General features: G+C 34.8%; 1 protein-coding gene across 1 annotated transcript in view; it reads left to right on the plus strand.

The window, feature by feature from the left end:
* The first annotated feature begins 3065 nt into the window (after positions 1-3065).
* TMPRSS15 (transmembrane serine protease 15) overlaps positions 3066-25722 on the plus strand; it is a 140811-nt gene continuing 118154 nt past the window's right edge. Inside the window, exons 1-4 of the mRNA XM_069471949.1 lie at positions 3066-3210; positions 7071-7201; positions 7471-7538; positions 19299-19450. Of these exons, the coding sequence (XP_069328050.1) occupies positions 3066-3210; positions 7071-7201; positions 7471-7538; positions 19299-19450 (496 nt within the window). The remainder of the gene's footprint in view (positions 3211-7070; positions 7202-7470; positions 7539-19298; positions 19451-25722) is intronic.

The raw sequence follows: 25722 nt of genomic DNA on the forward strand, positions 1-25722 counted from the left end.
TGTTTTATTATTTCCAGGCTGGCACATACAGCTCTAGTGCATGCACTTTTAACGTGTGTTTAATATTTTGTTGCATAAAAATACTACAAGTCACTTTTTTATTTTTTTATCCATGAACACTTATGTATTCCCTGTATTTTGTGAGGCTTAGATATTTTTATAATGAATATTACGTCATTGCTCTTGCTAGGTTCTCTAGGGCATGTAACTAGAAGGGAAATTTTGGGATTAAGTAGTATGTATGTATTTAATTTTGCTAGATATTAGCAAATTGCTGTTCAACATGATTATTTTGAATCTTCACTCTCATGAGCAACAAATGCTGCTTCTTAGTAATGCTAAGGTTTTTAATTTTTGCTAGTATGTTTAAGGTAATAATATTTTATTTATTATTTTAATTAAATCTATAATTACTACTAAACTTGAGCACCTATAGACAGTTGTGTGCTTGTGTCTTGTTTTTTTTTTTTTTTTTGTTTGGTTTTATGTTTTTTTGTTAATTACCTGCTATTTGTCTTCTATTTGTTAATTGGTTGAAAGTCTCTATAAACCCTGGATAGTGTTTTTCATTTGTAAACTATAGCAAACATTGTAAGGATCATACACCCACCCACCCTCTCATTCATCTCTGCACACTGAAGTCATATTCCTGTCAATGTTCTATCCACATAAAGTAAGCTCAAAGCACCAGAGACTTGAAGTCCAGGAAGCTACTCTCAGCCAATGAGCATGGCTACTTGGTGAATAACTATCTCGGCTTCCTTGACCCTTAATTGGGATAAGTCTCACACCTGCTCTCCATCTCACACAAGTCCCCAGCAGGATTGTGCTCCTGATGCCAATGGTGGCAACTGGCTTGATCACACACAGTCTGTACTACTCATATTTATTTATTCCATTTGGAATTTATGGTTCATTGTGGTATAAGATGAAGATTGAATTTTGTTTTTCTGAAGAGGAGAATAACAAATCAACCCAGCATTATGTATTGAGTAGCCATCCATTCCTAACCTATTATGAGTAACACTATGTGTTTGATAAATAAAATTTCCATATGTGAATGGAGGTGAATATGACCACTTTATTCAATTCCACTGGCATGTTTTTCTACTCTGAGACTGATACTGCACTCTCTTTATTATTACAACTTTGTAAAGAGTTTTGCTACCTGATAGGGCAAGTCTTTTTTTATTTTAATAAATTTTCTAAAAATTTCAAAATATATTATTTGTTCTTTTTCACATTGATGTGTTTGCTTCATTTGTCCTTCACAAATTATTGCCTTATTTAATTAAAAAAAAGCTATTCTTCCACTTGCTTATTTGATGATATTAAATATAGTTATTTAAAACATATTATTTGAAGAGAATGTATAATCTGAATGTCGAATTTGTTTCTAAAACTAAATAAATCATTTAGGATTTCAACCTTATATTTTATCTATTATTACCCTGTGCTTGGAGCGGAGCAAGTGAATTCACTTTGCTATCTCCTCCTTTCCATCTATAAAGTCAAAAGAAATGTAACAGAGCACTACTTGATTTTCTGAAAAGTGTTTGTTTCCGCATCAGCTATAGAAAGAAAATAGTCATTGTGCTATCACCTTCATGACTTTCTAAATTCAAGGGTCTTCTTTCCAGGTTCCAATTTTATTAGAGTCTGGCCTATTATTAGAATTGTCCCCTAGAATATGAATAAAGTGAACTTTTCCCAATTCCATTAGTGGTATCTCTCATTTCGTGCATATTTTAGAGTACTTAATAAGTATTAATTCAATTAAGTAAAAATATAAATACTTTCCATGTCATACATTTATTTATTTATATTCTACTCCATATAAGCAAGAGTTTGAGTACAACATGCAATTCTCTTCTTTCAAGAGTGAAGAAGAAGAAAAGCGGTTATTGCTCATCTTAGCCTACTACAATGTGCCTCAATTACAGTGTGTTAAAAGTTTCTCATCTAAAACTTCTTTACCTCTAGCCAATTTTATTTACCAAACCAAAAGAAAAATTGATTTACTTCAGAATCAGTGTGGTTTTATTTGGTTTTCATTTTACCTTAGTTTTTTTTTTTTTTTTTTTAATCCTGGACTCGTTATTCAAGGCGTGGAAGTTGCAATGATACATTGTACCTTAATTATCAGAAAACAGCTTTGAATTTCCAATAAAACATGGGTCTATAAATGTAAGTGTGATTATCTTAACCTGTTATCTTGTTATAATTGGCACATTTAAGGAGATAAAGTCTAGGACAAATGAGCAATGTCTTTCCCACCCGGAAAATTTCCTAAAAGGGAAACAAATATGTTATTCCTCTTATGGCAGCGACTCCCAGTCACTGGTAACTGCACAAGGCCGTAAAGAGTAGCCGTACGATGCCTGGTTTAAGTGGACTTTCCTTCAAGATAAATCAATAGTGCCTTATGCTGCATAACTTCACAGGGGTGATGAAAAGTTTATAAAACTTTAGATAGTTTCATTAGAGACAGAGAAAGAGAGATTGTACATAAGAGAGAATATATATGGTAGGCTTTACATACATCTGTGCCTAAAAGTTATTTTTGGGATGTCTATACCCACACACGACAAGAGAAGTGCCTTAATCATGATCTGAGTCAGAGGGTAGAAGGTTGATCTGTTAGGTACTATCTATGAATATCAAGTGCATGTGCCTGATGACTAATTTTCTGTCATAAATCTCAAATTTTTTCCTAATAGTTCTCAAAATGATGAAGGGTCATTTTTGTTTACAACGTGAATTTAATTTCATTCACCTTGCCAAATGGCCTGTTCAGGTGATTAACATTTACAACTCTAGGCATTTTTACTCATTTATATCTTCTTAAAGATTAACTTCCCTTTTAATGATACTTAACCAATAGAGACACAATGTTGCCAAAAGGACATACACAACTCCTTTACACTGACTAGTAGGAGTGGAGACAGGTTGCTGCTTTACAAATCTTGCTTAAAAATTTGAGTGATTTTGCTCTTCAGTTGGTGCAGGTATTTAATTTATATTCTGTCACAGTTCTTATATTAGTAAACCTTCAAAAACGAAAAATGGGGTCACAAAATAGTGTATCTTCAAGGCACCATTCTCTGAGCTCCTATGAAATCATGTTGGGAGCTCTCTTTGGCACATTAGTGGTGCTCTGTGTTGGATTAATTGCAGTATGCTGGCTGGCAATCATGGAATCAGAAAGAGGTAAGTCACATGGAGTTGGCACCTAATGTTTCTCTCAGATGAGCGTACACACTCCAATCTCAGTTATCCTGTCAGGATATTTTATTCATTGCTGTGAATTCAAAACAAGATATTTATGTTGCATTTAGATGCTTCTCTGTAGTTGACTTCATAGAATATTAGAAACATTAGTTGGTATGTAATTTGAAACTTAATCCAGAATTCAAGCGTGAGACTAGTTTTCTTTTTTGTTTAAATAAATGCTGTTACATAAGGTTCTCAGTTTTAACAGATAACCAAGTAGGTTTCATGGCCCATGAGTTCATTTTGATATAATTTAAATCATAAATGCATTAAAACCTTGTTGAAAATACAAGTAGATAAATATGTATAAGAATAATATGTTCATTCTCCGATTATAATACTATAAAACAACTTGGATGTAAATGTAGACTTATAAAGATCTCAAGCTGAGTAGCAACTTTTGATAAACGGAAAAAACTAAGAACTGATAACTCTTATTTAGAGCTAACTTAGTCTGTAACAAGTTTTTAAAAAACCTTTAAATGTATTATTTTGCTACAATAAACCTATGTGTGGTTATTGGTATCCTCATTTTATAGGTGAGGAATCTGAGACAGAGAATTTAGGTAACTGCTTAAGTTTGCATCATTAGTAGTTAGCAGAAGTAAGATTCTAAACTACACAATCCAAGTCTAGAACTTGTGGTCTTATTTACCACTTATTCATTTATAGAGTACATAGAAAATAATTGAAGTACATAGAAAATAACCTGAATACTAAGAGTTGATTTTTTCTCAGACAACTATGACATTTTTTAAATGATGAATTACAAATGGGCATATAAATTCTTTCTGAAAATTCACAGTGTAAGACCCTTTACATGTGAGTGATATTAGTTTTACCAAAAAAGAAAAAAAACATTCGGGTACATGTGTCTTTGTTAAAGAATGACCTTTTTTCCTTTGGGTATATGCCCAGTAATGGGATTGCTGGGTCAAATGGCAGGTCTACTTGAATCTGTTTAAGATACCTCCATAATGCTTTCCACAGGGGTTGCACTAGTTTGCAGTCCCACCAGCAGTGTATGAGTGTTCCTGTCTCTCCACACCCACGCCAACATGTGTTGTTTTGGGTTTTTTTGATAAAGGCCATTCTCATTGGAGTTAAGTGATATCTCATTGTGGTTTTGATTTGCATTTCTCTGGTGATTAGGGATGTTGAGCATTTTTTCATATGTTTGTTAGCCATTCTTATATCTTCTTTTGAGAAGTTTCTATTCATGTCATTTGCCCACTTTTTGATAGGGTTGCTTGATTTTTTCTTGCTGATTTTCCTGAGTTCTAAATAGATTCTTGTTATCAGTCAATAGCAAAGATGTGGAAACAACCCAAATGCCCATCAATACATGATTGGATTAGTAAGCTGTGGTATATGTATACCATGGAATATTACTCAGCTATAAGGAATGATGAAGATACGACATCTCTATGGTTCTCCTGGAGAGAGTTGGAACCCATTATATTAAGTGAAGTATCCCAAGAATGGAAAAACAAGCATCACATGTACTCACCAGAAAATTGGTTTCCCTGGACATCACCTAAATACAAATCTGGGAATGACACCAATTGGATATCAGACTGAGGTGGGGGGTGGGGGAGGGGATGGGGATATGCCTACACAATGAGTGCATTGCGCACCGTTTGGGGAGTGGTAACACTTGAAGGTGCTGACTCGGGAAGGGGGGGTGGGGAAGGGAGGGATATATACCTCATGATGGGTGCAATGCGCACGACCTGGGGAACAGACAAGCCTGGAGCTCTGACTTGGGGGGAAAGGCGGTACAGGAGCAACGTATGTAACCTGAAATTCTGTATCCCCCATAACAAGATAAAATAAAAAAAAGAAAAAAAAGAAAAAAAGAAAAAAAAAATCTCAGCTTTTGAGTTAGCTATTTTTCTCTATTAAATAAATAAGTTTAAATTAGAAAGGAGTAACCATGATTTATAGTTTTATAAATTAATTTTAGTATAATCTCTGGCCTATTTAAAAACTACAGCCATGCATAAGGAATAGATTTTAAAGAAAAAGAACACTTGTCGATATTTTATATAATTATACAAACTACTAAAAATTATACAGATTCACTTAGACTTTTATAAACGTGGCTGTTTTGGTCTTATTTAAATGCTGTGAATAACTTCAAGGATGGATACGCATTTGGAAGTCCATTGAAATTGTTGATGCTCAATAAAGATATAAATGTAGTTATTTTACAAATACAATAGAAAATAAATATTTGTAAATGTTAATATGACTGAATAGTGAACAACTAAATTTAAAAAGCTATTCAAGTTAAAGCTATAATAGAACCAGAGAACTTAAAACATGCCACATTTAATACAGATTTTTTTAGCTTTTTTGGAAATCATTTTAGACTTATGAAAAAATTGTATAGAGTTCTTGTATAACCTATCTTTCCCTAATATTAATATTTGTACATCCATAGTGCAATTTTCACAGCCAAGAAATTAACATTTACGTAATATTGTTAACTGAACCACACACTTTATTCAAATGTCACCAGTTTTTCCACTAATGCCCTTTACCTGTTCAGGATCCAGTGCAGATTCCTACATAGGCTTTAGTTACTATGCTTCCTTAGTCTACTTTAATCAATGACAGTTCCTCAATCTTTCCTTTTCTTCCACGGTTAAATATGCAAATCTCAATGTAATTTTGAATATTTAAAAAGCAACTGAAACAGTATAAAAAATAATGGTACATCAATTTTGCAGTGATAACTGTTTAGACTATATGTGGGTTTATTGTTTGAAATATTATTTTTAATGTTCCTCTGGACCTGAAAGTATGATAAATCCTGGTGTGTGGAGTCAGTCATTTTTATGTCCAAACTCTAGATCTGTCATTTAAGACTGTTACTACCGTGAGAAATTTTCTTAGTCATTCTAAGCCCTTATTTTCTTATCTCAGATGTTATTAACATCTTCTCACACCAAGTCATTGTGAGAATTACATACCATTATTATTACATTTACTAGTGATTTTGCCATTGTGTGAATTTCAGTAAAAGCAATTTATTTTAAGTATAAATAGGTATCAAAGAAAATATCCTGATAAAGGGATTATGCAAAACTTAATGGTGCATTTTATTATCCATGTTTATATTCAACTTTTTGGCCATTATTTTTACGTTTTTTCCTATTGAGAATATATAATTTCTACAACATTCTCAGTACTGTCTCCAATAAAGACAGTCACCATCTAATGGCAAAAGGTCATGCATGCCATTTTTATAATTATTAGAATGAAAGAAATAGCTTCAAGGCTATATTTCAAAGTAACACAAACACTGAAATCCTCACAGCAAACCACATGTCAAAAACCGGTGATGTCCCTGGATACTAGGTGTTTAAGAAGTATCTGAAAGCAACTACAAAACTTTTAATGATTCACTTCTCACCATGTTTCCCTGAATCAGTTCCCATAATTGGTAGAAGTTGATCAGTCCATGTATACCATCCAACAGGAATCTCAATAATAAAAATAATAATATACTTAGAAGCTTAGAGTGTGGGTTAGACTCAAAGAAAAGAAAAAAAAAATAGAATGGAAAAAGTTTTTTAATCTTTTTAAACAACCAGGCAGTTGAAAAATAAAAAACAACAAAAAACAGCTGATTTTGAAACACTAAGACTGCAAAGAAAAAGTGAGAACTACAGGTTACAGGGCCACCACGTTAAGCAAGACTTTACTTCTGTGTCTTAACAAAATGTGTCTATTCTCTTCTATTCACAAGTCACATTTTTTTGTGTTTTGTTTCTCATTAATTTATTTAGATGCAGCATTTGGACAAAGTCATGAAGCCAAAGGGACATTTAAAATAACATCTGGAGCTACATATAATCCTGATTTGCAAGACACACTGTCAGTGGATTTCAAAGTTCTTGCCTTTGACCTTCAGCAATTGGTAGGAGACTCTCTCTCTTCAGAGGGCTTGAAATTTCATAACATAGTTTCACTGCTCACTTGTTAAAAGATACATAGGTACTATTTTCTCACTATGAAAAGATTAGCAAATAAATGTAGTATGCCCAAGATACTTAATATATGAGTCCTATTATCACAGAGAAAATTGTCCCAATTCTAAGCAGAACATAAAAATCACTTTATATAAATTGTTGAACAAATGTTAAAATCTTCAATTTAATTCACTTTTTCAATCTTTGTATTTTTTAGATAGATGACATCTTTCAATCAAGCAATCTGAAGAATGAATATAAAAACTCAAGAATTTTACATTTTGAGTGAGTACAGCTTAAAAATTTTCTACTGAGAGAAAACACAGAATCACAAATTAACAATCATTTTGCAAATACGTGTAATAGTGTCACTATATAAAGGAAAAAGGAGAATATTTAAAATAGTCAACATTTTTCTGAGGATTGAGAAAAGTGTCACAACATACACTTTCATTTTAGTAGCCAATAATAATAACTTCTGATTATTGATCTTATATTAACGTGTTTCTCTCTCCTAAGAATAAAATCTTGCAGAGACACATGGAGGTGACTGAGGTTGAACATATGCAGATGCAGCTATGGTGTTTGATTTGCTACAAACATTTGGAATTTGGAATATGTTTGTTCATTATTAATAAAATAATATGTTGTCACCCCACTTTATTTACATTGTAAATGTACATGTAAATGTAAATGTAAATGTAAAAGTCAAAATAGAGAGTGGACTTGTGCACTGTTGTACCTAGAGGGTTATATCCTCTATGCTTGGAAAAAAGTGAGTGCTCAATTAGTAAATCTTAGATTAATAGGATAATGACATAATTACAGTATGGATAATTGAATCTAGAATGAACATATATATTAATTCTTGGAAGAACTTCTTAACAACTGGTTTTTGGATTTCTCACAATGAAAATTCATCTTTGTGTTTTTGTTGCTGTTGAGTCCAAGGGGGAGAGTCCAGGGTTTTCTATTCTGCCATTGTGCTGAGATCACTCCAAGTCTAAAGTTTTCTAAACTGCAAACTGCCAAAAGGTTTTTGGGGTGAAGATAAAAATCAGCAGGAAAGTTAGGGAAAAAACTGTAATGCCAGTTTGAAGCTCTAAAATTAAGTTAAAAGGGAAAAAAGCAAAGAGAGTGTATTATATTAAAAATAGGAAAAAAAATGAAAGACTGATCAAGACTTCTTGTATCTGAAAAAGAAAAAGGAGGAAAACCTTTCAAAACAATTAAGAATAAAAAAGCACAGAAGGGAAGAAAGTATCCCAAAAGCTTAGGAAAAATGTAGGTCCCATGACACAAGGTGGCAAAAAGGAAACTTACTAGTTAAGCCTCTATTTCAGTCCAAGCATTTTGTGATTTAAGTAAAATATATCATCTAATCCATTCCTCACAAAATGTGAGGGAGATGTAATTATTCTGATCTATAACTATGGCACTGAGGCTTAGAAATATTAACTTGCTTCAAATCATTAACTTTTTAAAATTAATTTTTTAATTAATTTATTTCTTTGTTTTTAAATTTCAGAATATTATGGGGGTACAAACATTTTGATTACATATATTGCCTTTGCATTGCCCAAGCCAGAGCTACAAGCGTGCCCATCCCCCATACAGTATGGTCTGCACCCATTACTTATGAGTTTACCCAATCCACTCCTCCCCCACCTGCCCGGCAACCGATGAATATTAACTTCCATGTGAGCACCTAAGTGTTGCTCAGTTAGTACCAATTTGATGGAGAGTACATGTGGTGCTTGTTTTCCCATTCTTATGATACTTCCCTTCGAAGAATGCCTCAAAGAATTAAAAATAGAAATACCATTTGATCCAGCAATCACACTACTAAGCATCTACCCAAAGGAATAAAAAAGACATTTTATAATGAAGACATCAAATCATTAACTTGCTTCAAAGCTAGTAAATGTTGAGGAATGTATTTGAATCCAGTTTTGTTTTGCTTCTGATTCATCATATATCCTCCTTCCATATCAGGATTAGAGTAGCAGAGCCCAAAGCATACAGCAACTGGTCTAGGGAGGGTGGGTTTACTTTTTGCTAGCATAGATGAGTGGACTCAAGATGCAATGGAAAAGACATTTCTCTTTTTCTACAGAAATAAGAAAGGAGACCAGCCTGGGACAGGAAGGAGACCAAATAATGAAAACCAGGATAAGCATAAGGAAGACTTTATGCCAGTTAAACACCTAACTAAGCTAGACCAATGGCAATAGTTATTAGTTACAGCTATCAATCTCCCCATATTCCCATACCATGAAAGCAAATAAAATGTTAGTTTCTAGGCTGCTGGTACCCTGCAACTGAAGGTAGTAACCACAGCTGAGGGAGAATGGACAATGGGACAGCTGCAAGCCCACAGTCTAGAATGAAAGCACAATGTGCAATTTCTATAGAAGAAGGCAATGGCCTCCGTATGTTTTCATGACATTACTACTTATAAAATGTGAATGTTTATTAATTTTACTTTTACTCATTTACCATTTATTATATGCCAGGGCCTAAAAATTACATAATATCCTTGCCCTTACACAGCTTGCAGTCTAGTAGAAATTATTATAATTTTCTTGTTCACATTCTACATTGATGTTTAAGGTTTATGTATTCAATTAGATGAATAACCAGGAATTATAGAAACACCCCAAAAATTCACTTCTCATATTTTTCTAACAAATTATGTTATTTTGGGCCAATTAGTTTAGTACCATTAGCAAAATGAAGTCTTAATACTACCCAGAATATCAACAAGTACTTGTGAATTTGTTCTTCTGTGTATCCTTACTACCATGCACTTTTGAACCTACGCTATTCCTCACTAGAGATTTGTGGGTTTTTAGATAATCAACCTTTGGGAGATTATCAATCTGTGGTTGAGAGAGGCTAAGGAACTTTTCCAATGTTATACTGCTAATGCTAATGTCTGTCTGTCTAAAACAATCATGCTTTCTCTCTACTACTAATTTTCATATAAAAACTTACGACAGAGAGTAATGAGAGTTAAATTTACAGAGTCACATATTCAGGAATTATAGGATTAGTGTTTGGTACATGTTTCCTAGGGACTATTCTTTCCCTCTGAATGTCTTATTGGGTTCATTTCCTAAACTGTCTTAGGCTGTTTTGCACTAAGTCCTATGCTTTCATCTTTGCATTTCTTTGTTCTTCACTGTCATTTTTAGCTTTTTACAGAACTAAATATTGTATGGAAAAACGTATGGGAGAATCTATACTCAAACCAGGTTTAAAACACCTTATTTTCCAATCTTTTTCCCTTAATTTTTCTCTTTATTAATGGTTATACATGTGTTATTCTTCTCTAAATTATCAATGCTAGTTCTTAGAGTTGGCATATAGAAAAATACTAAAGCAATCGAAGTGGAATGAGTTAATTGAATTGAGTAATAACCTTTGTGAGAATCCATTATTGGATTTGAAGGTATGATGGCCCATTTAGAAGTCTGTGAAGGGCTTTTCTAGCATTTAAGATTGTCATACTGTTCCAATTTGGTGGGAATTGATTATTTTTTCATAATGACTTCATTATTATTTCAGCAAAAGCTAGAGGCAAGGAAAAGATGAGGTAGAGAGTCTACAGTAACTTTGTACTGTCACTATGGTTTATAGACACATCAAAATATGAAAAGTGTGTGTGCTTATGGGAATGACACAGATGAATATTTAAAGGTCTGTTTTGTTAGAACGAAAATTGTAATCATTTCTTACCTTTTCTTTTACCTCTTCCTGAAAATGACACATTGTTGTTACATTTGTTTCATTTCAGGCTTTCAAAAATCAGCTCTTCAAATGTTATGTGATAGGAACTAAGTTACATTATAATTTCTGTAATCTAAAGAAAGCAGCATTTTTCTTATCTCCCCACAATGATCTTCAGCTTAGTCAGTTTATCCCTAAAATTCTATGAAAGGTACAGCATGCATTGAAATAGAACATGGAACGCAAAGTTGTAACCATTTTATAATGGAATAAAGGATTTAAACAAAAATATGGTTCTATACTTTGCACAAGTAGAGAGCAGACCTATGGTAAAGACAAGTACTTTAAAAAATAAGCAAAACATACATTAAGATGGCACTGGAAAGCTGAAGCAAATATTTTTGTCCTCTCAACATAGGGTTAAATAAATGTTCATTTAGTTATCCATTCATTCTCTCATTTATTCAACAAACATATATAGGGCTTGCTTGGACCCATGCAATTAACTAGGTTCTGAGAATACAGATACTAAGAGAAAGCCTGTTATTAAGGAGCTCATTCAACCGCCATCATTAAGACATTTTCTCTTGTGTTGATGTATTTAGAACTGTTTCAATCTCTCTCTCTCTCTCTCTCTCTCTCTGTCCCTCTCTTTCATAGGCTATTAGGGTTTTAATTGCCTATCTATAAAGAGCACCTTAGAGTTAAGTTACTAATATATAACAGTCATTAACAGAAAGTTAAGTTATAAGGAATCTGTGAAGATGAAGGTATAATCTTGCTTTGAGGAACCTAAAATACTGTTGCAGAGATACTGCAGAATCAAGAAATTATAACTAATGTTACTAGGCAGTACATGGCAAGTTGTGTATACAGTTTGTTCTACAATGCAAGAAAAAGAAAGACATACAATGATGTAGTCTAGCCTTTGCTTAACTGCTTTGGTCTGGAATGCTCGCAGCCTCAGAAGAAAGTTCATTCTAGTCCAACAAAAGAAGAGATTCATACTGCTTAAATTTGATTCTCTTATATATCTGAAAAAAAAGACAGGAATCTATTTTCAATATTGCTGTGGACATCCTACAAACAACCTGCTGAATAATTATTGTTTTTAGCATGTTTTGTTTGTTGCTGTATAACTTCAGTTACTAGAACACACTTTATTATTCTCAACCAAGACTTTATTTCTTTGGCTCTTACCAACTGATCCTGGTTGTGGTTATTAGTTTTTTAGAGAATAAATGTATCTTCATTTTCATATCCCCATCTTTCAAATACCTAAAGACTGTTTCTTCTGTTACCACTCTAAATGCAGGTGGGCTCCAGGGTTCTGTCTCAGAAATTCCCCTGTTTGTCCTCTCCCATTCTCCACTGGCTTCTGCATCAGCCCTACCACAGGGTCTGCATACTCTCAAAAGCATCCTGCTTTCTCTGTTTTCGTTGGTTGGACTCCCGTTTCTCTCCTTACTATTGCATCCATTCTTACATTCTATCCCTACAGTCCCTTAGGAGCCAGTCCATGTCACCTCTGCAAGGATGCTTAACTGATGCTCTAGTCTGGGTTAGGTACATCTTCTCCTCTTCTCATTTAGCACATTGTACCTTCATATAAAGTACAATCTTCACACTGCAATGTAATTGTCTATATGCCTGTCTCTATGACATAGCCTATCATAGACTATGAGGTTCCTCAGGGCAGGAAATGTGTCTCTGATACCTGTCTTTTCAGAACCTAACTAATGCCAGCCTCAGAGTCAGTGCTCTATTAAGTCCTTACAAACGAATGGAAAATTTATTTAGCATCTATTATTAATATATTGAATATTATGTTAGGCATTAGCATATTTTTCTTTATTCCTCATCATTCATATATATATATATATATATATATATATATGTGTGTGTGTGTATATATATACACACACACACACACACACATACTTTTACCATGGCTTTAACTTTCTGGTAGAGTAGAATTTTAATTTTAAAATTCTAAAATAGTACTCTGGAGGCACAGATGAGTTAATGTCTTAAAGAGTCCCCTGATGTGGAAAGGTGGGTCATGGAAGGTTTTGTGAAAAATATGGGATATAGTCTGAGAACCATAGGTAGGGACTACTTGAGTAGAGAAGAAAAGAAAAGCCTTTTCTGGTAAAGAAAGAAGAATTAATATAGCATGTTGAGGGTATAATCTGGCTATCATTGAAGTCCACTAAGAAGATCTTGAGACATCATGAGTATGCTGTAAACCCAGGGGTCCGACATGAAACTTGTGCCGAATGAGAGCCATAGGGCCCTGATAGGCTATTGGAGAAATGCAATGAGCCTGACGTTATAGACAGGTTAGTCTCCTATCTTGGATCAGGAACAGTTGAATCAAAGAGCCAAGGGACAAAGATCATTAATACATGGTCATTGCAAAGTCCTGACATTAGCAAAAGAATCCTCAATTCTTAGTGATGAAGTAAAGGCAGGAGGGTCAAATCAAAGGTAAAGAGATCATGCTTAGAAAAATGACAGAAGTCATATGAAGATTATTTAATGGTCAGGAGGAACCTCAGGGCCTTGTCATTTCCTGTTAGGACACAACTAATCCTATTAATTAAAGACAATAAAAAGGGGGAAAGCTTTATCTTTTATACAAAAGAGTTCAAAAGAGTTTATTTTTTCTCTTTCTTGCTCTTTTTCTTCTTCTTTTTCTCATCTATTTATCTATCTATAGTTATCATTCTTTATCCCATTATTCTTGACATCTTAATCCCAGTAGCTGGTTCTACATCGTTCTGCTATCTTCATTCTTACCTATGATACAGAGGCTTTTGCTACTGTTTCCAGAGCTTGTTATCTCTGATAGCCTCTTTCATTGTCCCAATATCAGGACTAGAAGGAGACATGTGAACTCCCAAGAAATCTTAATTACTTTTGTCTTTTTCAAAGTGCTATATATAAAATATTTATTAGGTATTCATTCTGTGAGTGTAAAATCAGCATGCAAGTAGGGTTTGTTTGTTTTTTTTAAATTCACTTTAAGCAATTTGTCTACTTTGGAGTGAAGGAAAGAAGTTTCTCTTCCATTTTTGTAGAGGACTGAGTCTGGAGATTTGCAGTGAAGCATCAATTCAGATTTAGTTCTGAAAGGTTTTATCCTCCCTGTAGGAAAGGTATCCCAGGTACCTGTCTCTCCTTAATTGGGCTCTGCCTACTGAATTCCATACAAAAAGGACAGTATGCATTGCAGAGTTTATCAGAATACTTTTGCTAATGCAACCCTTCATGTTCACATGTCTACAACATGCTGGATATCTTTATGTTTATTGGATTGGCAAAATTTGCTGTATATAGACTTTTATACATAGGCCTGGTGAGCTATCAAAATCCCAGCATTTTTCTTTGGTGTTTAGTAAGTAATCTTTTATTTCTCTAGATGGCAAAATCACTGTATTTGAAACTGTAAATTATTTGAGCTGAGGAATTATTTCTTTTCCCTCCTAGGAGCTACCTAGGAGGCCAGTATTGTGCCCAAATTTGATAAATATTTTATAATGATTCTAAAATAATGTACTTCATCAATGTGGAGCTATTTTCCCCTGGTAGTAGTTGAACTTTTAAAACAGAAATGAGTTTTTGAAAAAATGCAATGCAAAGGAATTTCATGAAAATGTCTGTAAGATAAATTATAGGTTGTTACTTTGGGAAACCAAGCAGGGAAGGATAAGAAAAGGAATTCAGAAGTGGGAGAGAGAGTAACAAGGCAATATTTAGGATTACTTTGAATAATCACATATAAATAGACATATTGCACTCATAGGAGAAAGTGACAGATTCATCCTTAGTTTTATAAATTATTTTAATTTTAAAATCCAATTGCTAAAATCAAGGAACAGAAAAAACTAAGTTCTCACCTTACTAACAATATCTATACCAAATTTTAAAAATTATATAAAAATCCTTTAAAATACTCATTTCATTTTTTTGTTACAGATTTTAATTAAATTCACACCACATCTTTGTGTGTATGTATATGGTTAAATTATAGCATTCAGAATACTAAACATAGTTACTACTCTACTTCCTCTTACTCTTGCAAATATTTAATGCCAACCCCTGCCACCTGCTAACTTTTTAATTGTGTGTGTGTGTCGGGGTCGGTGGGAGGGGATGTGGGGGTGGGAGTTGGGGGGAAGCTACTATGCAGGATAAGTGAGTTGCTCTCCTTTGGAAACACTTTCCATCATTCTGCTTTTTGGAGAGTGCTTTGACGCAAAGAGCATTTAGCAGTTGATTCTTTTAATAAAAGATTGTTTATCCTTTGTGGCAACATGCACAAAATAAAACAGTTTATTTTGCCCTTTGAGCACAGATAAGTTACAAAGTTAGGAAAGGAAAGGCTTTTGTTTACTCAGCAACCCTTAAGGTTATCAATATCATTAAGGAAAATATGAGATAAGAAACATTTAGATCTATTACACACATGCTTTCTGTACAAAGATAGGATTTATCTGCTTTATAAAAAGACTCAGCTGCACTAGAATGTTTATAGCAGCACAATTCGCAACTGCAAAGATGTGGAAACAACCCAAGTGCCCATGAATAAATGAGTGGTTTAATAAAATGTGGTATATGTACACCATGGAGTTCTACTCAGCCACAAAAAACAATGGTGATCTAGCACCTCTTGTATTATCCTGGATAGAGCTGGAGCCCATTCTACTAAGTGAAGCATCACAAGAATGGAAAAACGAACACCACATATACTCACCATCAAATTGGTATTAACTGATCAACTTACGTGCACATATAGTAATAACATTCATCAGGTGTCAGGCAGGTGGGAGGGGGAGGAGGGGATGGGTATAATCACACCTAATGGGTGCGTGAGCACTGTCTGGAGAATGGACACAATTTGGGCAGGGCAAAGACTATATATGTAACCTAAATGTTTGTACCCCCTTAATATGCTGAAATAAAAATAAATTTTTTAAAAAAAAGGGTGAAAAAAAAAAAAGACTCAGCTTTTCCACTGGACCAAGTACCTTGAAATGAAAATGGCTGTCGTTTCATTTTTTTTTCCTAAAGAAAGAACTCTCATTTACCTTAATAAATGAAATTATTACTAAACTACTAAAATAAGAGCTTCAGCGTTCTTATAAGGAGAAACACAATTGGTTATTGTTATTCTCTTGATTTCTATTATATCTCTATTATATCTATTATATCTCTCTTATCTCAACATTTACACTGAATAAGAAAAAAATACTTAAAGCATACAACTGTATGTGGATATAGGATATGCAACTCCTGTCCTTGCAAAGTATAAATTATTAAATGCAATGTATAATTCACAATTAAGAAAACACATCTTTCATACAAAAATGTTTCATGCCTGAGGATGAACTAATCTAGTTACTTTCAACTCAGTGAAGGAAAATTCCTGATTTGCACTTTCTCTTCTGAAAATACCTTACCTCTTTCATCCCCTAACTTAGGCAAAATAAAAGCAAGTGTTCGTATTAAAATATGTGAAATTACATAAAAATAAAATACAGATTTAATAATAATTAAAATTTCTAATGTGCAACCAAGGATAAGATGAAAAAGTGGGATTGAAAACAAAGAAAATAATCGACATTATTCACCCTCACTTTATTTTAATCCTGTCCATGTAGCTGTTTGGGTGGTAAATTTGGTTAGGGAGATTTAAGGTAAAGAAGAAGATAAGAAGGAGAGGGTTAGGGTTAGGGTTAGGGTTAGAAAGAAGATAAGAAGGAGAAAGAGAATAAAAGGAGGAGTAGGAAGAGGAGGAGGAGGAAAAGCAAGAGGAGAAGGAAGATGGAGAAGGAAGACTCTGTCTCTTGAAAGTATTAGAGGGATAAAAATATCTTTCCCTTCTCCCAAAAAATATCCAACTAGCCATTTCCTCATCTATTTGTGTATAAAATTCTGGTTACAATGCAAGGTAACAAAAACCCAAACTTGCCTCTAAGGTGAATGTGCTGTAGTCTCTTTCCTGCTGACATCCACTTCATGATAGAGTTGGTATTAATAAAAGTGGTGTCAGGGATGGGGGTGTGGGAATTACATAAAAGCATATTAGAAAGAGAGACAGCCTAGGTTTCATTCCTATCTCTGACACTAATAAGCTGTATAACCCTGGGCAAAGTTACCTGCATTATCCTTAGCCTCAATGTCTTTATTGCTTAAATGAAAATGTTAGCCAACATCAGGTGCAAAGATAGAGTAATCATCCTTTTCTGGAGCTTCTGTTTATATAAATATGAAATGAGGCCTGAGAGTTATATTCCAATTAGGATTTTTAAAATTTCAATTAACATAACACATAACTAAAAATGCCTTAAATAATAAGTGTTTATTACATGACATCACAAGAAATCTGGAAGTTTCAACACAAGTTAATTTGGTGGTTCAATAACAAGGACATAGTCAGGGATTCAAGTTCTTTCCTTCCTGCACTATGCTATGTTTAGCTTGTCAACAATGGCTTGCCTCATGGCCTTAAGACAGATGTGGCAGTTCCAGCAATCATATGGAGACGTAATGTTCAACAAAGAAGAACAGTAGTCTACTATGAGCGGTTCTTACATTAGATATGGAAAAGTTTTCCAGAAGTTTCCCATCAGTCTTCCCCTCAAATTCCATTGACGAGGGCCAGGTCATACACCCATGAATAAAACCAAGTTTGACATGAGGAATGGTTAAAGAAGATGTCACCTTTCCTAAGCAAATGGAAGCTTATTCTTCAGTAAAATTAGGGTTCAGCCAGCATGGAAAAACTGACAAGCGAGAAAGAGTAGATAAAAGCAGTGTCTGTGACAAAATGTAACATTACCAAGTATGACCCTGATTCCATGTATGGGTAAGTTTGGGGAACCCTGAGCTAAACAGTTACTAAGTCTTTTCATTTACAAAATTTGGTTACTATGATTTAAGCAAATGATTGGAAAGCTAAACTTAACATTTTAGAAAATTTATTTAATAGATGTGAAGTATGAAAATATTATGAGAGTATCCTATTCATTTCAAAAAGGAAAAACTAGCTACAAGGAAAGGAATCACTTCTGCTAAACTATGAAACTGAATAGTGGCATAGACATTAAGAAAGAATATACTACCTAGTCTACTGTGGTCTTTCAGGAATATTGTGGTCCTATGTACAGTCATGGAGGAAAAAAATAACCTTTCCTCTATGTTCTATCAGGATACATAGATGGACAAACCAATAAAGAACTCCTTTGGAGTTAACAAATTTCTTCAAAAAGCTCATAAACTTACAGATATCATAAGAATATATGAGAGTAACTCCTATATTTCAAAACCAGCAAAGCTATGACATAAAATATGGTTTTCCCTCATCTGTCTCCTAAGGAATCGAGTACACCCGGGGTACCCCCAGCTTACTGAGTGGGAAAGAGTAATTATCAGAGCCAGAGTTTGTCTCCCAAGTGGTGTATCCTAAAAAGATAGCATGGAGCAAATAGAATGTAAGCAGGAGAACAAAGATCTCTCAAGTGTTCCCACTGGCCAAAATTTTATTCATTTTTATCTGTCTTTAAATTGAAAAAAAAAAAAAACCACCTTTGAAAATGCATGCTACAGAGCAGGGAACAAAATAAAAGGGATGATGATAGGGCTAAATGATTGAACTCTAATCTTGTGATCAGAGATCATGTAGGCAAGACAACCCCAACTCAATCCTAGGTGTCCTTTTTCTCTTTCTATCCCTTGAAATCAGGATATATTTTGATATTTTATTTTAAGCAAAATAAAGAAGAAAAAGTAGATTAGTTGCTGTAAGCTTGCTATCAGGATTTAAATTATATGTAAATATTTTCTTTGAAACCAATGAAACTACCTTAGAGTTCTCTTGACTTAGAAATCATCCACCCTTCATCTGTTCAAACAGTAAAATCACAAATCCATACCCTTCATCTCTTCAAACAGTAAAATCAGAATAAGTGCTAGGACACCATGTGATTTTGTTTAATTTAACACCAGTGACTCTAGGAACAGCTTGGCCCAGGAATTAGTATTCTAACTTGAAACTCAGAAAACTCAGATTCCAATTTTGGATCTACTTGAAAATTTGTCTTCTTAGAAAAGCATTTACATTTTAAATTCCTATTTCTTTAACTCATGAAATAAAGATAATATTTGGTATAAACTACCTTACACAGGTATAATGAGGATTAGGAAGGTGATAACTACAGGGAATTTCAAAGATATTTTAAATGAATTGAACACAAATCACTTGAAGATGGCTGATTTTTTCCTTGTATATTATCTTTTGCTTTGCAGAAATGGCAGCATTATAGTCATATTTGACCTTTTCTTTGCCCAGTGGGTGTCAGATGAAAATGTAAAAGAAGAACTGATTCAAGGCATTGAAGCAAATAAATCCAGCCAACTGGCCACTTTCCATATTGATTTGAACAGCATTGATATCTCAGGTATCTGTGAACATTATTTGATTTCTTTGAATCGTTAAGCTATGAAATTAAAATTCTAGCAATATACCAGGGAAGCAGTGGGATCATCCTTGACTTTAGGAACATGTTTTATTGCCTAAAGTGACACATTTACATGAGAAAAGTGAAACATGAAGAAACCATATTTGAAGAAAATTATCAGTGAGAAAAAGTTTGTAAAATATCAAATATCAGAAAGGTTCTGAAAATGTTGGCATGCATAAATGTTTGTGTGTCTTATAAATTCCTTGCATTGGTCAAGCAAACTCTGACTTTTCAGAAACTGTTTATCAGAAAGTGACACTTAACACTTTCTTATTCAGTTATACACTTGGCTACGTTACAAATTCAAATGTCAAGGTCAAATCTCTAATTGGGAAGCTAAAAGAAGAGTTAATGAGTTTACTCCTTCCCAGTTATTTATAAAAACTAAGATTTTATTTCCTTTTTTTAAATTTCAAAACATGAAGGGAGTACTAATGTTTTTGTTACACGGATACCTCATATAATGTTTAAATTGGGACTTTTAGTGTGCTCATCACCAGAATAGTATGCATTGTACCTGTTAGGTAAGTTTTTATCCCTCATTCCCTCCCATTATCCCCCTTCTTGGTTTCCAATATCTCTTACATCTCATTGTGCCCGTGGTGACCATCATTTAGCCCTCAATTATTAGAGAGTACATGCAGTGTCTGTTTATCCATTCCTGAGATACTCCCCTTAGGATCATGGTCTTCAGTTCCATTCAAGTAGCTACAAAAGACATTATTTCATTCTTTTTATAGCTGAGTAGTACTCTATGATGTGTGTGTGTGTGTGTATTTGGTTTCCATTTCATTTAGTTCTGCTATGATCTTTGTGATATCTTTTCTTCTGTTGCCTTGGGTTTGTACTTCTTTTTCCAGTTCCTTGAGGTGTGACATTAGGTTGTTAATTTGTAATCTTTCTGTCTTTCTGATGTAGGCATTTAAGGCTATGAACTTTCTCCTTAGGACTACTTTTTCTGTATCCCATTGATTTTGAAAGCTTGTTTGTCTTTCATCCTTCAGTTTGAGGAATCTTTTGATTTCCATTTTATTTCATCATTAACCCAAGAATCGTTCAGCAACAGGTTCTTTAATTTCCATGACTTTGTATAGAGTATTTCTCTTGAAATTGATTTCTTATTTTATTCCACTTAGAAGTGGTCTGAGAAGATATATGGTATGATTTTGATTTTTTTGAGTTTTCTGAGACTTGTTTTGTGCCCTAATATATGATCAATCTTGGAAAATGTCCCTGTGCTGATGAGAAGAATGTATATTCAGTAGCTTTTGAGTAGAACGTTCTGTAAATATCTGTTAGGTCTATTTGTTCTAGAGTCTTGTTTAAGTCCAGAGTTTCTTTATTGATTTTCTGCTTCAATGACTTGTCCAAAGTCCCCAGCAATTATGATGCTACTGTTTATGTCTTTGTTTAGATTTAGTTGAATTTGCTTTATGAATATGAGAGAGCCTGTGTTAGGTGCATACATATTTAGGAGTGTTATGTCTTCTTATTGTATTGCTCTCTTAACCATTATATAATGACCGTTTTTGTCTTTTGTTTTTTTACAACTGTTGATCTCATGGAGACAGAGAGTATAATGATTGTTACAAGAGGCTGGAAAGTGTAGAAGGGAAGGGGGGATAAAGTGGGGATAGTTAACAGGTGCAAAAATATTAGATAGTTAGAATGAGCAATACTTGATAGCACATCAAAATGACTGTGATAAATACTAAGTTAGGGTATATTTTAAAATAACTAAAAGAATGAAATTGGAATGTTTTTAACACAAAGAAATGATAAATGCCTGAGGTGATGGATATCCCAATCACCCTGATTTTATTAATTCACACTGTATGCCGGTATCAAAATGTCATATGCACCCTACAAAGATATACAGCAATTATGTACTCATAATAATTAAAAATTTTTAAAAAGTCTATTTTATCTGATATGAGAATGGCAAGATCTGCTTTCTTTCAGTTTCCACTTGTGTGGAATATTTTTTTCCATAACTTTACCTTGAGTATGTATGGGTCCTTGTGAGTTAGATGTGTTTTGTGGAGACAACATGTACCTTTGGCTTGTTTTTTATCCATTCAGCCAGTCTGTCTTTAAGTGGGGTATTAAGACTCTTCACATTCAGTGTTAATATTGATATGTGGCATATTGTTCTGTTCATCATGTTGGATGATAACTTGTTTTGTTTTATCTTTTGTGCTATTATTTTATTACAGCTGTGAGCTTTAACTTTAGGGTGTTTTTACACTAGTAGGTATCTATTGTACTGTCCCATATATAATGCAGTTTTGAGTATTTCCTGTAGGGCAGTTCCAGTAGTGACAAATTCCCTTAGTGTTTGCTTGTCTGGAAAAGTCTTTTTTTTCCATCATTTATGGAAAAAAGTTTTGCAGGATACAAAATTTTGGCTGGCAGCTCTTTTTTTTTTTTTTTAACAAGTCTAAAAATAGAACTCCAATAACTTCTGGCTTATAAGGTCTCTGCTAAGAAGTCTGCTGTTAGCCTGATGGGTTTTCCTTTGTAGATTAGTTGTTGCCTTTCTCTGGTCACTTATAGAACTTTCTCCTTCATTTTGACTTTGGCCAAGTGGATGCTTATCTGTATTGGAGATGTCCTGTTTGCTATGAATCTTCCTGGTGTTTGATGACCATATTGTATCTGAATATATGAATCTCTGGTGATACCAGGGCAGTTTTCCTCAATAATTCCCTTGAATAGGTTTTCCATGGTTTTTGCTTTTTCTTTTCCCTCAGGGATGCCTATAATTCTTATATTGGCCCAGTTTACATAGTCCGCTATCACTTCTCTGAGTGATTGTTCATCTTCTCTATTCTTTTTCTGCATCTTTGAGTGACTGGGTTAGTTTGAAAGTCTTCAAGTTCTTTCTTTTTTTTTTTTTTTTTTTGAGACAGAGTCTCACTCTGTTGCCCAGGCTAGAGTGAGTGCCGTGGCGTCAGCCTAGCTCACAGCAACCTCAAACTCCTGAGCTCAAGCGATCCTCCTGTCTCAGCCTCCCGAGTAGCTGGGACTACAGGCATGCACCACCATGCCCGGCTAATTTTTTTTTTTCTATATATATATTTTTAGCTGTCCATATAATTTCTTTCTATTTTTAGTAGAGATGGGGTCTCGCTCTTGCTCAGGCTGGTCTCGAACTCCTGAGCTCAAACGATCCGCCCACCTCGGCCTCCCAGAGTGCTAGGATTACAGGCGTGAGCCACCGCGCCCAGCCTCAAGTTCTGAAGTTCTTTTTTCTGCTTGATCTAGCTTGTTGAAACTTACTGCTCTATTTTGAAATTCTTTAAATGATTCTTTCATTTCTTTACATCCCGTTATATCTTTTCTTATGCTGTCTATCTCTTTAGTGAGTTTTTCATTTTTTGCATTCATACCCTGGAACAATTTTTTTGCTTCCTTATGTTAGTTTTTAATTTTCTCTTCAATCCCATTTTTCTTATTTTGCCATCTTATTCTGCATTCCATCTCTGACATTTCAACAATTTCCTTTTGGTTGAGGTCCACTGCTTGAAATCTATTGTGATCCTTTAGGGTATCGAAACAGCTGGTTTTTTCGTGTTGCCAGAGTTCTTATTCTGGTTTATTTTCTTCTGAAATCTCTTCCCTCAGCTCAAGACAAAGTTGCAGTGCACCTGTTCTCCTCTGCTGGGACCCTCCTACTTAGTGCAAAGCAGAGGTCCCTGGATGGTGCACTTGTGTCTGACTCTGGAGGATTGACCTGACATGAAATAGGAAGATGCACTGTGAGCATTTAACACTGCTCTTCTCCTGCATTTCCTGCTTTACCATTCCTTGTGGTCGTCACTGGTAGTACCCATATTGCAGAGTGAGCCCAACCTGGTTCTGTCAGCCATGGGGATTCTCACCCTGAGCCAGCTTGAGAGCTGCTCCACTTAGATCTGTGGGTAGCAACTTTTGTCAGCCTGTGCCAGCTTGAGTGCAGCTCCTCCCATGCCCGCAGGTGGTGGTGATTGTCTGCCCATGCTGTGGCTTGAGAGCTGTCCTACTCAGGTTTGTGGGTGGCAGTGCCAGGTTGAGCACAATGCTGCTCACATCTGTAGGTGGTGACATTTGTCAGCTCACGTTGGCTTGAGAACTGACTGGATTAGATCCACAGGCATCAGTGTTGTTGGCCTTTGCAGCTTGAGTGTAGCCCTGTCCGTGCCTTTGAGTGGCAGCAATTGACAGCCCACACTTGCTTGAGGGCTATCTGGCTCAGATCTGTAGACAACAGCATTTGTCAGCTGGCACCAGCTTGAGTGCAGTTCCACCCATGTTGACAGGTGACGGCAATTGTTATCCTTCCTAGGTCCCTTGGCAGCAGTGGAGGTCAGCAGCTCTTGCCCATGGGACTCATAAGAGTGCCTGGCCTCCCTGCTCCCTCCCTTTCCCAGGACTGACAGCTGCTATGGGAAAGGTGCAACAATGCATGTGACCTCTGAGTAGAGGCAGTGCTCTAAGTCTAAGATTTTAAAATGGCACCAGCCACAGTGCCCAGGGTTCGGTCAGCCAATGGGTCCCTGCTGTGCTTTCTTTCCTGAACAATGCTGCAGCACAGTCTCCAGTCAGCTCCTTATGTCAGTCCTGTGGCTTTCTGAAGCAGAGGGTCCCTCTTACAGCTCACATAGCAATGACAAGACACAGACAGTGGGAAGAGTGTTGAGTTCTAGGATTCTCGCCTCTGTCCCTTCTTCACGTATGCACTCATCTCCCCTGTGTACCTGCAAACTGCAGAGCAGGTTGACTCTCTCCCCTCTCCTTCACTTTGGGTGTCTCCTGTCACCTCTCTTTTGATGCACAATGGTGTCTCTTAGACGAATGATCTGAAGACGGATGTCCACGCACCACCTTCAATCCCCACAATGAGAGTGGCATGTACAGGCTGCTGCTTCTAATCCACCATCTTGGCACCCTCCCCAATTTATTTTTAAAATGATAAAATAATTTTAATACAAGAATAAACCAAAGGAGAAGAAATATGGGACATCAAAAATAACAGCAGAACACTATGTTTATCAACGCTAAGAATGTTTTAAATTTTCCTTTCTAGTTATCTTCCATTCATTTCAATTTACAAACATTTACACTGTCCTTAGTTTGGTTGAAAACAACAGTAATTTTCCAGGCTCATCCAGATTCACAATCACATATCCATAAACCTTGGGACCAAATATGTTTTGGAATTCAGAAATTGTTTGATGTTAGAAAGTTAACCAATGTATAAATATCCACACCAAGTACAATAAAGACAAATTATCTTACTATTCAGTTATTTCAACTAGTTTTCATACAGAATGAGATCAGTCAGTATAGGTTTGCCTCTAACTCACATATATAAAAACATGCAGAAGTTTTTTGTTTTGTTTCATTTTAACTTCTCAGTAATACATATGAAATTATAGACCTCTAGTTGCTTTTCTTTACAGCATTGGTTCATAGGGCACAGTTTCCTCTTTCATTCAGTCTCTTGCTATATCCTGCATCTCCTGTTCTGTGAGAAGATATTTATTCTTAGTGCTTGCTCTACTTATAGCTTGGTCCCTCTGTCACAGCTGCTGGAGAAGAGACTGTCTATTTTGGATCTTTGCTTTGAATGAACTTAAGACAAATACTGGGCTATTATTAACTAGAACAGGTGGTTCACCTATCAACATATTTACTTTGCACATTAATCTTATTATATGATGTCTTTAGTACCCACATTTTACAGAAGAGAAGACCAAAGAACAGAATATTTTGGTAAACTGCCTAAAATCACACAGCTATTTAGACTTAGATCAGGGGTTCTGACCTAGCCTGTCTGAGCCTAATGTCTATGCTTATTATAGCAGAGTTTGTTTGTTATGGTTTTATCTTTGAACAATGTCGATTGATTTTTTTCATAGCCATTTTTTCTTCTAGAAAGTTGTTGTCTTACTCTCATTATTTGAATGTGCATTAGTTTCTGAAGGTCTGTCATGGCAAATAAATTGAAAGATATGTGGAAACTCAGGTGGGGCAAAGGCAATATATGTAACCTAAATATTTGTATCCCTGTAATATTATGAAATAAAGAAAAAACTATTTTCATGACTCCCTACAATTGTACTATTTTAGGGAGGAGAGTTTATGGTTTTATAAATTATGTATTTATTCAATAAAAATATATTTTGACTTAATTTAGAATTAGCATCACAAATGCAATAAACAAT

This window comes from Eulemur rufifrons, chromosome 7, assembly GCF_041146395.1.
Source record: "Eulemur rufifrons isolate Redbay chromosome 7, OSU_ERuf_1, whole genome shotgun sequence".
Taxonomy (NCBI): domain Eukaryota; kingdom Metazoa; phylum Chordata; class Mammalia; order Primates; family Lemuridae; genus Eulemur; species Eulemur rufifrons.